Source organism: Sorex fumeus, unplaced genomic scaffold (genome assembly GCF_029834395.1).
Source record: "Sorex fumeus unplaced genomic scaffold, SorFum_2.1 ptg000095l, whole genome shotgun sequence".
NCBI classification, from domain to species: Eukaryota; Metazoa; Chordata; class Mammalia; order Eulipotyphla; family Soricidae; genus Sorex; species Sorex fumeus.
In genome coordinates, this window is record NW_026606152.1 from 8,184,893 (window position 1) to 8,200,849 (window position 15,957).

The 15,957-nt window shown below is 41.3% G+C and overlaps 1 protein-coding gene across 1 annotated transcript in view; it reads left to right on the forward strand.

The window, feature by feature from the left end:
• Nucleotides 1–15,957, forward strand: part of MPHOSPH8 (M-phase phosphoprotein 8) — a 49,969-nt gene that overhangs the window by 16,036 nt on the left and 17,976 nt on the right. Inside the window, exons 3-5 of the mRNA XM_056132958.1 lie at nucleotides 9,866–10,678; nucleotides 11,951–12,053; nucleotides 13,512–13,769. Of these exons, the coding sequence (XP_055988933.1) occupies nucleotides 9,866–10,678; nucleotides 11,951–12,053; nucleotides 13,512–13,769 (1,174 nt within the window). The remainder of the gene's footprint in view (nucleotides 1–9,865; nucleotides 10,679–11,950; nucleotides 12,054–13,511; nucleotides 13,770–15,957) is intronic.

Here is a 15,957-nt window from a genome sequence, read left to right on the forward strand (position 1 = left end):
CCCTGAACACAGTTGAATATAGCCCAAAAATAAAAAAAAGGAGGGAGGGGATTTCTTTTGTTTACGCTCGTAATTAAGTTAGTGCTGCCTTTAAAAATTGTCAATGTTTTCCAGTTGCCAAAATTCTTTACTTTGAGCGTTTTCTACAGAAGTATCTATAGTGCATTTTTGCTTTTTTGTTTTGGAGCCAGAATCTAGCGTGGGCATTGCTTATTCCTTGTGTGGTGCTCTGGAATCACTCCTGGAAGTGCTTAGGGACCCTATGGGGTTTCAGAATCAAACCCCAGTCAGCCTTATCTGTACTATTTCTCTGACCCCTTTGGTTACTTTCCTTTCTGTCTTTTTCATTTATTTTTTTGTTTGTTTGGGGGACATACCTGGTGATGCTCAGGGGTTTCTCTTGACTCTGTACCTGGGAATTACTCCTGGCAGTGCTCAAGGGACCATATGGAATATTGGGGATCGTACCCAGGTCACTGCATATAAGGCAAGCCCCCTACCCACTCTACTATCTCTCCAGTACCCTTCAGTCTACTTTTTTACTTAAAAGTCAGAGAAAACCAAAAAAAAAAAAAAGGTGAGAGATTGCTTTTTTAAAACTTAGTACAGAAATTGCAAATGATTGCTATAATACTTCCAAAAATTGTGGTTAATCTGACTTACCAGAAAATATACAGAAATGACATTCAGTAATAAAAACCTTTCACCATATAAGTACCTTTTTATCTTTTTGGAAGTTTTGGGACCACACCTTGCAGTGCTGATGAGTTATTTCTGGTTCTGCATTCAGGAATCACTACTGGTGTTCCTCCAGGGATCATATGGGTTGCCTGGGGTCAAACCCAGGTCAGTTGTGTGCAAGGCAAGTGCCTTACCTGCTGTACTATATCTCTGGCCCCAGTCATTTTGTATTTAAAGCTAAAAGATAAAACTGAGGTATTACTTGACATTTATGTGAGAAATGGGGTGTAGACCTTTTTTGAAAAATTTAGGCACATAATTTGCAATATTGTCAATGATAGGGTTTCATGTATACAACATTCCAATACCACATTCCTACCATGTGCCCCTATTAGTCCCCCAACTCAGCCTCTACCATGGTAACCCTTTTCATAATACAAACAAGGGCATCCCTAGTTTGCATTGAGCTTTTATGATTCATATTCTATGATACGGGTGGACATGTTCTTTACTGTTTACATCAACATTTCATTTTTTTTTTTAAGTAGATATGGACCAGAGCCACAGTATAGCAGGTAGGATGTTTTCCTTGCATGTGACTGACCCAGGTTCGATTCCCTGGGAACCCCTGCATGGTCCCCCAAGCCTGTCAGAAGTGATCCCTAAGGGCAGAGCCAGGATAAGCCCTGAACACCACCAGGTGTGGCCCCAAAACAAAACAACAAAAAAGTAAACATAGTATTGTGTATGGGCCAGGTTCTCAATGGTCACTATTACAGATAGATAATTTATGTGTCCATTTCTGGGTGAATGGATAAAAGAGCTGGAGTATGTAGATCCATGAAGTAATTTTTAGACATTTACAAAAGAAGATCTTATCGCCAGAGCAGTCATACATGGTCCAGAGCACATGGCTCTGCATGCAGAAGGATCAGGTTTAATTCCTAGCAGCATATGGTTCTGTGAGCACTGCCAGGAGTGGGCAAAACAGCCTCTTCCCAATAGAAAAGGAAATCTTTTGCATCCGTATTATTGGTGACTTTAAGAGCATTAATTCTCCAGGCTGGAGAGATAGCACAGCAGGTAGGGCAACCTGGGTTTGATTCCCAGCATCCCATATGGTCCTCTAAGCACCATCAGGAGTAACTCCTGAGTGCAGAGCCAGGAGTAACCCCTGTGCATTGCTGGGTGTGACCCAAAAAGAGGGGAAAAAAAAAGAACCTTAATTCTCTGTGAAATAAGTCAGAAAGCAAAAGTGATCTCACACATATGTAGAAATTTAAAATCATAGAAAAAAATGTCCAAAATGTAGTCACCAGATGTAGGTTTGGGTCGTGGGATAGGGGAAGTTGGAAGAAGACAGATAAAGATAAAAACTTCCAATTACATGAATAAGCAATTTGGTGCGAAAGCAGTAGTACAGAAGGTAGAATGTTGCCTTGCATACAGCTGACCTGGGTTGATCCCTGAAATCTCAAGTGGTCCCCTAAGCCTACCAGGAGTGATTCTGAGCACAGAGCCAAGAGTAAGCCCTGAGTACTGTTGGGTGTGGCCCCAAAACCAAAATAAATAAAAGAATAATTTTTAAAAATACAATGTGATGACTATCATTATCATTGCTGTATGATTAAAAACATACACATAATTTTTGTAGGCTGTAGTTAAAGGTATGAAAGTTGTTATGAGCGTAGATCCTGAGAGTTCTCATTATAAGGAGAAAACTTTCATTTTCCTTGTATTGTATTAATGAGATGATGGATGTTAATTTATTGTGGCAATCATTTCATAATATATGTAAGTGAAACTATCGTGCTTGTTCACCTTAAATTAAATAAAGATGTATGTCAATTATATCTTAATAAAACTGAAGGAAAAAAAACCCAAAAAATGGTTCCATTTTCTCTTGTTTTGCTTTTTTTGTGTGTGCGCTGCTGATGAGATGAACACAAGCATGTCCCTAGCCTCCACTGTTTTTTTCAAAAAGTATTTTCAGCAGCTTCAGATTTCTTTGTATTGTATATTCCTGGAACCCTGATAACTTACTGAAATTAAAGTTGTCCAAATTGAAGCACTTGCAGAAATTTGAAGAACTTGAATAATTTAAATTGCCCTGTACATTCCTCAACAATAATCAGCTTTATGGTTGGGGTTTCTCAATTTGAAGCATTTAAATAGTTAAAACTTGGTGTTTAGACTTAATTTTGTGTTTGAATCTTTTGACACAGTTACCTCACATAGGACAGTGAGAAAATAAAGACTAAAGGATTTTGCACCAAGAAAGAGTTCTATCTCTTATCACTTTGTCATTACACCTCATACCGTAGTGCTAAGCATTCCCATAGAGTGACTGTCTTAGCAGTGTACTCAGCCCTGACTAATGCTGGTCAGCGCAGTGTAGATAGTATGAGATCAATTTTGTTCTTAGAGTTTTCTTTTTTGGATAAAAATACTGCATTGCTCTTACCTGGAAAACCCTTAAAATGAATAAGACAAGATGAGTAGTGTACCAGAAGCACCCAGACTGTGCTTTGTGTGATTTTACTAATTTCTTGTGATTGCTATGTAGTTACATATTATTTTTGTTTGTTTTGTTTTGCTGTGGGGGCACCAGGCCTGCTCTGTGTTGCCAGGGTGGGTGTGTGGTACTGGGGGTCAGACCACCAGTCCCCTGTGCAAGAATTTTTAAAAGTTAGAATTGATTCCTTTGAACATCTGAAAATGACTACGGAACTGAGAGGGTCCTGAGTCGTACACAGCCTTGCCCTACCCTACATGCTTCTGAGAATCACTGTGTTCAGTGACCTCAAGTACTGTGGCTGAAGCACCCAGCTCTTTGGCTTATAGCCCTGGGCCAGGCATCCCAGGGCCCACCTCCACCAGCTGAGGCCCCTATAAAAATCACTAGGTAGGGACTAAGAGATGTAATAAAGGGATCAAGGTAGGTACTTTATGTCTCTGGTACCACCTAGGACCAAACATTGCTGGGTGCTGTCCTGAAGACCTCTTGAGTCCCCTGGGATGGCTCTGCCAGCCTGTCCTGGGTAACCGTCTGTGCTTCAGGTTCAAATATCTGAGCAGCACAATCCTTTTGGAGATTTTTTTTGTTTTGGTTGAGGGCCAAACCTAGTGAAACTCAGGACTTGTGCTTAGGACTCTGTGCTTAGGGATCACTCTCGATGGTGCTCAGGGGTGCCAAGGATTAAATCGGTTGACTATGTACAAGACAAGCACCCTACCTGCTGTACTATCACTTCAGCCCTACAGCCTCAAACCATTGTTATGAACCACTAGCCCAGGTGGCTGAGAATTATCAGAAGGATCTCTAGACCTCTAAGCACTGCTTGGGAGGTACCCTTACCGAAAAGAAAAATTAAACTCCAGTAAGTCAAAATGAGAAAGACAGTGTCAAGAGACGTGTTCAAAGGCTGGAGCGATGGTACAGTGGGGAGGACACTTGCCTTGCACGTGGCCGACCCAGTTTAGATTCCCAGCATCCCATAAGGTCCCCTGAGTATGCCAGGAGTAATTCCTGAATGCAGAACCAAGAGTAACCTGTGTGCATCACTGGGTGTGACGCAAAAAGAAAAAAAAAAATAAAGACTTGTTCACCATTATCAGTACTTTGTCAGTTCTTTTTCTGTGGGAGGTGTCTATCTCCCTCTTGCCCATCCTATTTGCTGGATTGTGGGGGTTTTAAAAAAAATTTTTGGACTTTGTTGGGTTTTTTTTTCTTTTTTGGGGGAGGCTTCACCTGGTAGTGCTCAAGAGATCCTAGAGATCTTCCGATAATTCTCGGCCATCTGGGCTAGTGGTTCACAACAATGGTCTGAGGCTGTAGGGCCAGAGCGATAGTAAAGCAGGTAGGGCAGTTGTCTTGTACAACTTACTCCTGGCTCTGTGTTCACAGATCATTCCTGATGGTGCTCTAGGGACCAGGATATAACAGTACCTGCCATACTGTTGCCTTACTGGAGTGTTTAAAAGCTAATTTCAGGTGTATTGTTAAAGTGTTTTAAAACTTAATTTCAGATTCTAAATTTAATTGAAATGTTCTAAATTAAATGTGTTACATAGACCATGTACACTACATTAGTAAATTTGATGTGTCAGGGCTGGATATCTAGTTGCATGGTTTGAACCCTGAGCACAATCATAAGTCACCGGTGAGTATCACCGGATGTAGCCTCAAACTGCTTCCCCCACCCCCCACAAAAAAAAGAGGTAATAAATGTGATGTTAGGTCTCCCATTTATCAGTGATTAACAAATATATTAGAAATATACCATATGTAGCAACATATAATAGCAGGGACAAATGAATTAATTCAAAGAACTGGAGCTCATACCTGTGTGCACTTGGCATACTCCAACTGAGTTCCAGTCCTCCCTTCACTGGAGAAGCCATAGAAGCACTTAACATGCTATGCATGCGCAATAGTCACTGCATTGCCAGGCCCAGATGTCACTGATAACCCCAGACTCCCTGAGTATTGCTTGGAAACACTCCCTCCATCTTCGCAAATTACATGATAATAAGACTCGAAAGTAAGACGAAAAAATAGAAAAAATTGTTAAGACATGACCAGAGTTATAGTACAGTGGATGGGCTGTTTGCACATGGTTGACCCGGGTTTGATCCCTGATATCCCTTATGGTCCCCTGAACACTGCCAGAATTCCTGAGTGCAGAGCTGGGAATAACCCCTGAGCATTGCGAAATTTGACGCAAAACCCAAAAATAAATAAAACGTGACCATTGTAAAAGGACCAAAGTGATAGTGCAACGGGTAGGGCACTGATCGGATTCAATTCCCAGCACAACATATGGTTCCCCAGCACTGCCAGGAGTGATTCCTGAGCACAGAGCCAAGAGTAATCCCTGAGCATCACCGGGTTTGACCACCCCCCAGTGACCATTATCACACTCCCTCAAAAGTTTGATTTTCTGCCTTCTAATATCTATGTTCACTTTCTCCCATATCTCTCAAAAAGAACTCCCCAAGTAAAATGTCTGTTGTTTGGTGTTTTGCAGGGAATTGGAAATACACCTGGCAGTGTTCAGGATTTACTCCTGGCTCAGTGTTCAGGGGACCAGGTGGTGCCAGGGATGAAATCCAGGGCTTTGAACATTTTAGGCTCTGTCATGAAAACAATACCATTAGCCAGGAGGTTGGACCACGTCCAGCCAGGCTCACGAGCTATTCCTACCTCCGTGCTCAAGAGTGACCCCCCTGGCAGTGCTCGGGGGCCATAAGGGTACCAGGATTTGTGTCATGTTCTCTGCCTCCACAGCCCTACGCAAAGCAAGTGCCTGACCTCTGGTAGTTTCTCTCAGTCCCCTTCATTTATTTTTTAATTAAGGTGAGTTCTCAGAGTTTTCAGTAGTTTCTTGAAGCTGACTTTAAACAGTACTACAGGGACTGGAGAACTAGTACAGCAGATGTATCGGGCCCTTATCTTGTACACAGCTGACTCTTGTTTGATCCTTGAGCACCACATATCCTTGAGTCTCCCAAGCCCCATCAGGACCTATCCCTCAGCACAGAGTCCTGAGCACTGCTGGGTGTGGCCCAAAAGACAAGAATAAAGTACAACAAAACCTTGGGGCTAGATTGATAGTATAGTGGGTAGGGCGCTTGCCTTGCACACAGCTGACTCCTGTGATCCTCAGCATTTCGTGTTCTCTAGGGCCCTTCTAGGAGTGATCCCTAGGCACAAAGCCTGAACACTGCTAAGTGTGGCCCAAAAGACTATAAAAATTAAGTACAGCAAAATCTTAGGGCTAGATCAATAGTACAGTGAGTAGGGTGTTTGCCTTGCACATGGTTGACCAGGGTTCGGTCCCCAGCATTCTGTATGGCCCTCTGAGCCCCACCAGAAGTGATTCTTGCGCACAGATCCAGGAGCAAATCCTGAGTACCACTGGGTGAGACACCCCCCCCCCGAAAAAAAAGAAAAAAGCCAGTTTTACCATAAACAGGAGTTAATTTCCAATGCACTTTTCTAATTACAAAAAACATCAAACTTCTAAAGACCCAAACATGTATAATGGGAAATAGTGACTTGTTATGAATTTCATGCATGGTATTCCCATAAATGTCAAAGAACAGTGTCTTTCTGGACAGCGGAGTGTTGGAGACAGGGTCCCTGGACAGATGCATGCACTCATACCCCCCACTCCATGTTCATGTGGGAGGGCAGGCTGGAACAGTTGGAATATGCCAGTGAAACTCCAATATATACCTCTGCAACATGCGAGAAATTAGATCTCTCCAGAAAATGTGTATAGTATCTCTTGCAGGGAAACACAGTTTGTGTTTTCCCATTGTCAGTATTAGAAGGAAATGATGGGACTGGAGCAATAGCACAACGGGTAGGGTGTTTGCCTTGCACGTGGCCAAACCGGGTTCGATTCCTCCAGCATCCCATCCCCAAGCGCCGCCAGGGATAATTCCTGAGTGCAGAGCCAGAAGAAACTCCTGTGCATCGCCAGGTGTAACCCAAAAAGAAAAAGAAGGAAATGAGGTTTGAGAACCAGCTTCGGTGCCTGTTTTCTGCCTCCCTCCCTCCTATTGGACCTAAGACTGTCTTTTCACTGTTCTCCCAGTTGATAGTTGCAACGTAGTCAGAGGTATACTGTGTTCTTGTAACTCCATCTGTCGTTTCTTTGTAGGTACACAGTCACACGCTGTTTTCTGGCAGTGATCCTTCACACTTTCTTCTAGAAGCAAATCTTTAAGCCAGTTGCCCTTTCCCTTTGTGAGGTCTGGTCATCTCAGTTTTCTTGAGTCAGTCTGTGGCACAGGGTAACTGTTGACACATCAGTACTAAAGGTGCTGGTCTGACTCCTGCAACCCTGATTAGGAAGCGGGCTGCCTCTGTTTCTGGTGCGTGTTCAAATTTTAGAACTGCCTCTTATAAGAAGAAAGGTCCTGAGAATAAAATTCTCACATCATGCAGTGTCAGCTTTTATTCTGGAATGCCAGTTTGGGTTTTCATTAATGTTGACTCCCATTTTCTTAAATATCTTACTGTGGTTCATCCAACATCTGGCATGAAATATTGCTCTGGGGGTGGGGGAAAGCATTGCTCTCTGTTTCTTTGATTTTGTTCTTGAGATCTGAGTTATATATTCCCTACTCTTCTAGGACCATCTTTGACACCTTTTTTTGTGTTTTTAGGATATGAAAATTTAATTTACTCTGGTCCTAAGTAGTTTTTTTTTTAAGTAACATAAAACAAAATTTTCTGCTATGTAGGATTAAATTTAGTTTGATAAGGCAGAGGTTATTTTTAGTTCTGTGGTTTATAAGCAACATTTATTAGTATGTAGAGCTCAGAAATCTTGAATTTTTGTTATTGTTTTTGGGTCACACCAGAGATGGTAAGAATTATTTTCTGGTCTCTGCTCAGGAATTACTCCTGGTGCTATTTGAGGGTTCATATGGAATGCTGGGATCAAACCCAGGTCTACCACATGCAAGGCAAGCGCACTACCCACTGTACTGTTCCTCCACCCCCTCAAAAGTGTGGTCTTAGTTGTTCTCGGGCATGTTGTACACCTGGTTCTGCTTTCCCCATCCTGTTGGTTTAGTCAATTTCAAGCATCTCTCCTCTTGAGACTCTGCTGTGGAATTCTGGGTGGGAGCGTCTCTTCGGCACTTGTAGATGTGACAGTGCAGAGCCAGCCTGTCACAGGCTCGGTCCTGCAGACCCTGTCCTGCTCTCCCATTCTCATTTGCATTTGCTTCCTTCTGTGAAAGATTCATATGCACACACAACATTTAGGGTTTTTAGAGATTTTTCCCTATCTGCTTATATTTTGGGGCCCCTTAGGATACAGTGCAATCTTTGGTTGTAGAGTTGTCTGTTTTTTTTTCCCCCCTCAGTTGGGCATGGGGCACATCCAGTAGTGCTCAGGGCATATATGTGGCACTGGAGATCAAGTCAGGAGCATGAGGGCAAGTACCTTACTCCCTGTACTATTACTCTAGCTCCAATCTGTTGGTTTTCATTTTACTATCCTAGTTGCTTTATCTTTTGTCTTCTGGTTTGGGGCCGGAAGTGCTGGCAGTGTTCAAGCCTTAGTCCTAGCACAGGATAGTCTTTCCTAAAAGGCTCAGGATCCTACTCAGCCTCATGCAAGGCAAATGCCTTACCCACTGTACTATCTCTCCGACCCTAGAAATATTTATTTGACTTTGTTTCCAGTTTCTGGACCATAATTGCTTTATTTTTTTATGTATCAATTCAGGGAGATTCCCTTCTCACTGTAAAGAAATTTGGAATCATGCCTACAATTTTCCTACATCATTGAGGAGAAAAGAATTGGGGAAATGTGACTGGAAGTATTGGAGATACTTTGAGTTCTACATGAATATTTACGATATTTTTTTATAGGAAAATAAAAAATGCTGGAGCATTAGTATGGCACGTAGGATGCTTGCCTTGCAGGCAGCTGACCTGGATCCAACCCCTTGGCACCCCATGTGGTCCCCCAAGTCCCGTCAGGAGTGATTCCTGAATGCAGAACCAGGAGTAATTTCTGAGTACCACTATGGGGGCCACAAAAAAAAAAAAAACCCAAAAATAAATAGGAAAATGTGTTTTCTGTAAGGAGCTATTTCAGATGATATAAATCATTGAAGTATTAACTATATATTAGATTATATAATATAAACTACTGAAATGTAGTCGTGTTTATATATAATTGAAATGTAATGATAAATTTGAGGACATTCTGGAATCCAGTATGTCAAAAATTACTATATTTGGATTGAAACCTATTATTTTGATAGCCAAGAAGAGTCTGGGAAAATTTCTTCCTAGTGTTTTAGATATTTTGAGATTTAAATTATGCATTACCCTCCATACATAGAATTATAATAATAATTACTTCTTCAGCAGCACTGACATTTTTCTGTTCTACTGTATTTATCTGCTTTATTAAATTGGTACTCATCCTTACCATCAAGAGCTAGTTGTTAAATCAGATATAAGTAATATTCAACTTTGTAATATTATATTGAGTTTACTATATTAAGAGTTTAATTACCACAATAGTATATTAAGGTAAATATAAGAGTTGAGAAATTGCTTGAAAGTTTTTTTTATCATATTTTATTAGCACTACTTTTCAGACCCTCTAAAACACTGTTAATATTTAATTTTTTTAATATTTTCTAGAGACTATCTTTAAATAGTGACATCTTTGAGGCAAACTCTGATAGTGATCAGCAGAGTGAGACAAAAGAAGATACTTCACCAAAAAAGAAAAAGAAAATTTTGAGGAATAGAGAAGAGAAAAGTCCTGATGAAGTGAAAAAGAAAAGAGCAAAGACTGGGAAACTGAAAGATAAACCCAAACCAGGTCTGGAGAGCCCCTGTAAAGGTCCTGATGTCAGGACAAAGAAAAGAAACTTGGAAGCCAAAGAAGAATTAAAGGAATCCAAAAGACAAAAAAAAGATGAAATGAAAGAAACAAAAGAGTTTAAAAAAGTTAAAAGGTGTGAAATAAGAGAAACAAAGACTAAAGGAAGAGATATTTCCAAAGAAAACAAAAAGACAAGAAAAGAGAAATGTATTGACTCTCACTTAGAATCAAGTGTACTTAATGATTCCCCTTCTCACGATGACAATGAAGATTTGCTTACAGATAACAGAGATCAAAGAAGTAAAAGTGCAAAAGAGAAAGATGTAAATCAGGAGAACATTTTTGAAAAACAGTTGGAAATCTCTTTGAGTACTGAGGAGGAGTCTGATACCAGAGCAAAAAGGAAAAAAACCAAACCCAGAAAGACTGAGGACCCTAAAGAGAGCAAAAAGCAAGAAAACAGGAATCTTTTCTTAGAGAAGAAAAACATACTTAAGAAGCAAAGGAATCAAGGAAGAGACTCCCCAGATTTAGATAAAGTGACCCCTGTGTCTGCGCAGACTCAGAAGAGCTTGCGACCAAGTGGGGAGGAGAGAATCCTCCAGTCCTCAGACCCCGGAGGGGAGGTGAGTACAGGGTCAGGGAGTTTGATGGAAGGGCAGTCAGTAATACCATAGAGAATGCAGAAATATTCAGATCTAGCCACTCTTGGGAGTGGTTAAGAAATTTAGCAAATGAAGAGAAAAAAGTGAAACACAACTGTGCGAATGCTTTCCTGTCTTTAGGGAGTCACTCAGAAGTAATAAGTACTTTAAAATCCTGAACATTGAAGCTAGAGAGATAGTACAGTGGGTAGGACATGTGCCTTGCATGTGACTGACCCAGATTTGATCCCCAGCACCCCATATGTTCCCCTGAACCACAGCCAGGGGTAATTCCTGACTGCAGAGCCAGGAGTAATTACATTGCCTTGTGTGTGTCCCCCCTCTCCCCATGTCTCTTCCCTTTCCCCTCCCACCCCCAAGCTATTTGAAGTATTCAGATGACGTGTAACATTGTATTGGAAAGCTTAAAGCTTCTTCAAGCTTATTTTTTTATTCTTACTGTTCTTCTGTAATCTTAAAAATATACTGCTTGGAAGGTCAGAGCAATAATGCAGAGGGTAAGGCACTTGCCTTGCATGCAGCCAATCTGGGTTTGATTCCTGGTACCCCATAGGGACTCCTGAGCCTGCCAGGACCAAGCCAGAACACTGCTGGGTGTGGCCTGCATTGGGACCAGAGACAGCACAGGAATTAAGGCTTATGCCTTTCATGTAGCTGCTCTCAGATTGATCCCCCATACCACATCTGCCCCCCCCCAACTCTGGAGGTCCCTGAGTACTATTCTGGTGACCAAGTAGTCAACACCTCATCCTCACGGTCACATGTCTGGCCACAATCTCCCAACCCTGGGAGAATACAGAGAAAGAAAAACAGTCATATTTGGTTGGACTATAGGTACATTTAAAACAATTTAATAAATGTATTTAAGGTGAAACCATTGGAGTTGGGTTTTTGAATTTGATATTTTGTAAGTCATTTTGGTTGGCATTCATCTTGATTGAGGAAGTCTTTGATACAAGAGAGGATTTGTATGAGCTGGCGCCATAGTACAGCAGGTAGGACATCTGCCTTGCATGTGGCTGACCAGGTTCCATCCCAGCATCTTATATGGTCCCCCATGCCCACCAGGAGTGTCCCTGATGCAGAGCCAGGACTTAGCCTTTGAGCACTGCTTCGTATGGCCCCAAAAAACAAAAATGGACTCATGTAGTAGTCAGTGGTTCCATGCAAGGCATGCAGGCAGTGTCAGCCCATGATGTGTTCTTGTTTTGGTCTGATATATGAATATTTCAGGAGAAAGACACTAAAAAACAAGAACCCAAAGAAAAATTTGTACAGAAAAGGCATGATCTGGACAAGGAAGAAAAATGCCGAAAAGACCCAAAAGGAATAAAGGGTAAGTATGAATACTTAACCTTTGGTTATCATTTATCACTGCTGTTTTTTGTTTGTTTGTTTTTAATTTACTCTGAGGTAGTCTTTCTTTTCTAACCTGGAATGTTAAAGAAATGAGAAATTTAGTTTACTGGGGATTTTAAAGGTTTTTCTATATGGTACCATGCTTAGCCAATTACCCAAGTTGTTTAACAGTTTATGTTGTTTCTACAATTTTTTCTGTCTCTTCAACATGTTTTTTTTTTTCCTTTGAGTTAATGTTGGGGAGTAGATTAGAATTAGAGAGAAATGAGGGCCAGAGAGAGAATCCAGTGGCTGTGAAACGGTTGTCTTACATGTGACTGACCCCAGTTCAGTCTCCACCACCACCACCATATATTGCCCCTTAAGGCCCACCAGAATGATCCCTGAGCACAGAGCCAGGAATAAGCTCTGAGCACTATTGGGTGTGGTCCAAAATCCAGAACATAAAAAGAAATTACAGAGAAATTACATTAGTTATGGTGGAAAGGGATTATTTTATAGTAGATGCTACATGAGAAAACTCATTTATTTATTTATTTATTTATTTGATGTCTGGGAGGGGTCACTCCTGGCAGTGCTCAGGGCTACCTCTGATCCTGCATTCAGGGATCACTCCTGGTGGTGCTTAGGGGACATATGGGGTGCTAGAGAGTCGACCTGAGTTGGCCATTTACAAGGCACCTTAACCCCTGTACCTTCGCCCCAGCCTTCCATTTTTTTTGTTGTTGTTGTTTTTTCAATTGTGCTTTTTTTGGCCAGTGTTGAACACATGCCTTCTGTGTGCAAAGTATACTCTCAGCCACTTTGGCCTGTAATCATTCTGTTCTTAGTTATCCATTGTCTCAGTTTCAGTTTTCCCTATAATGAAATGTATGTGCTTTATGCCCAGAGTTCAGCATGAATGACTTCTCCTTGTGTTTTGTTCACCTTGTTTTATTGTGCTTTTTCCTGTGTATCTGGTGTAATATATTGCCAATCTTCTCTCCACTTCCAGCTCTACTTAACAGCCAAGTGGGTTTCCATAGATACAGTTTCTGGTTCGCAGCCTCACTCCAGTGTGCTGGCCATTCCCGTTTCTTACAGTCCGCACCAGAAGCTGTTTTGCTCTATAGATCAACTTCAGTATACAGTTAGTTGCTGGTAGCATCAGTGAGGTTCCTCTGAGACACACTCTCTTCAGTAGGCCTTTGTCAAAATCAAAACTGGGCAGTATTTGAGATGCTGGATTATTAGCTTGTTGCTTTCGCCCGTTTATAATATTGAGCAGCTGTAGAAAGACAGACAGTTCAATGGGTTTGATAGTAAATCTGACTGTGCTTTCTAACCAGTGCAAATATTATAAAATTAATAAAAATAAGAAAATACCGTTTAACATAAGATTATTTTTATTGCAACAAATTTTGATTGAATTATATCTACATTGGTTTTTCAATAGCATATAAGGAAATCAGAAATGCATTTGACTTATTTAAACTAACTCCAGAAGAAAGAACTGATTTTCCTGAGAATAATCGGAAAAAAGAAGATATGTCACTAGATTGTAAAGTCACAGAGGATCACAAACCCAAGGAAACGAAGCTATTCCTAAAGGAGAGAAGGAATCCAAGAGAAGAGGTGGATACATGGATGTACATAGCCTCAGAGGCTGACCAAGAGGCTGCAGACCGAGTGTGCCAAGCAGAGGGAAATGCTGGTAGGTAGATTGATTCATGTAAAACTTTTTCAGGGTAGTAATAAGATTTTTCCTTATTTACTTTTCCCATTCTAACTGTGATCTCTGCATCAGGCAATAAAGAAGTAGAAGGTTTGAGTTTTCTAAATGAACAATTTCTTTATATTGAAGAGAGGGTGATCTCAGAATTGATAAAATATTTCTTAGTTTCGATAGTATGTTCAGTTAAGTTTCTAAATCATAACCTATCCTTGCAGAAACATTAAAAATATTTTTTGGAGGTGGAAGAAGCAGGTTTGGACCACATGTGTAATGTGCAGGGGCTGTTACTGGCCCCCAGCCCTGGGGTTACCCCTTGTGTTGCTTGGGGGTGCCAAGACTGAGCCCAGGTCAGCCATACGCAAGACCCTGTGCAAGCGCCTTACCTCCTGTACTTTCTCCCTGGCCTTTCACCCCACCTCCCGTTCCCCGCCTTTTGCTTTTTTACTTGGAGTGAGTAAACAACACAGCAGTAAATCAAAGAGAGTATGTTGTAAGCATCTTCCTTAGGATATTGAAATTGGCTGAGAAGGAGCAAAAAATGATGTGTAGGAGTAAAAACTAGGATAGCACAGTGTAAAGAGGTTAAGCCAATAGAACTTTTTATTTATTTAACTTTTGATTAGTGAAACACCATGAGGTTGTAGATTTACAAATTTTTGTGCTTGGGTTTCAGTTATACAGTGATCGAATACCCATCCCTCCACCAGTGCCCATTCTCCACCACCACAGGTCCCAGTATCCCTCCTATCCCCCGTCCCCCCCATCCCATCCTGCCTCTGTGGCAGGGCATTCCCCCTTGTTCTCTCTCTCCTTTTGGGTGCTGTGGTTTGCAAAAGAGGCATTGAGTGGCGATCATGCTCGGTCTAGAGTCTACTCTCAGCACGCATCTCCCATCCTGGGAGGATCCTCCCAACACCCTTTATTTGGTCCTCCCTTCTCTATCTGAGCTGCCTTTTCCCCCAGCGTGTGCGGCTGGCCTCCAAGCCATGGAGTAAACCTCCTGGTACTTAAAACCTGGTACTCTGCTGTTCTTGAGTGTTAGTCTCCTGTTTTGTTACTTTATGTTCCCCAGATGAATGCAATCTTCCTATGTCTGTCCCTCTCTTTCTGACTCATTTCACTTAGCATGATACTTTCCATGTAGTACCACGTGTATGTAAATTTCATGACTTCATCTTTTCCAACAGCTACATTGTACTCCATTGTGTAGATGTACCAAAGTTTCTTTAACCCATCATCTGTTCTTGGGCATTCAGGTTTCTTCCAGATTCTGGCTATTGTAAACAGGGCTGCAATGAACAAACAGGTGCAGATGTCACTTCGACTATACTTTTTTGCCTCTCTGGGATATATTCCCACGAGTGATATTGCTGGGTCAAATGGGAGCTCAATTTCTAATTTTTTGAGAATCGTCCATACTGTTTTCCAGAAAGGCTGAACCAGTCGACATTCCCACCAACAGTGAAACAGTGTCCCTTTCTCGCCACATCCGCGCCAATACCGGTTGCTTTTGTTCTTTTGGATGTGGGCCAGTCTCTGTGGTGTGAAATGATATCTCATTGTTGTTTTGATCTGCATCTCCCTGATGATTAATGATGTAGAGCATTTTCTCACGTGCCTTTAGCCATTTGGATTTCTTCTTTGAGAAAGTTTCTGTTCATTTCATTGCCCCATTTTTTGATGGGGTTGGATGTTTTCTTCTTGTGGAGTTCAGCCAGTACTTTGTATACCCTTGATATCAACCCCTTTTCGGATGTTTATTGGGTGAATATTCTTTCCCATTCTGTAGACTGTCTTTGTATTTTGGTCACTGTTTCTTTTGAGGTGTAGAAGCTTCTTAGTTTAAGATAGTCCCATTTGTCTATCTCTGTTTTCACTTGTTTGGCCAGTGGTGTGACATCTTTGAAAATACCATTTGCTTCAATGTCATGGAGGGTTTTGCCCACTTTGTCTTCAGTGTACCTTATGGATTCCGGTCTGATGTTGAGGTCTCTAATCCATTTTGATCTTACTTTTGTATGTGGTGTTAGGCAGAGATCTGAGCCCATTTTTTTTGCATGTAGCTGTCCAGTTTTGCCAGCACAATTTGTTAAAGAGGCTTTCCTCGCTCCACTTCACATTTCTTGCTCCCTTATCAAAGATTAAATGTTTAATAGAACTTTTTATG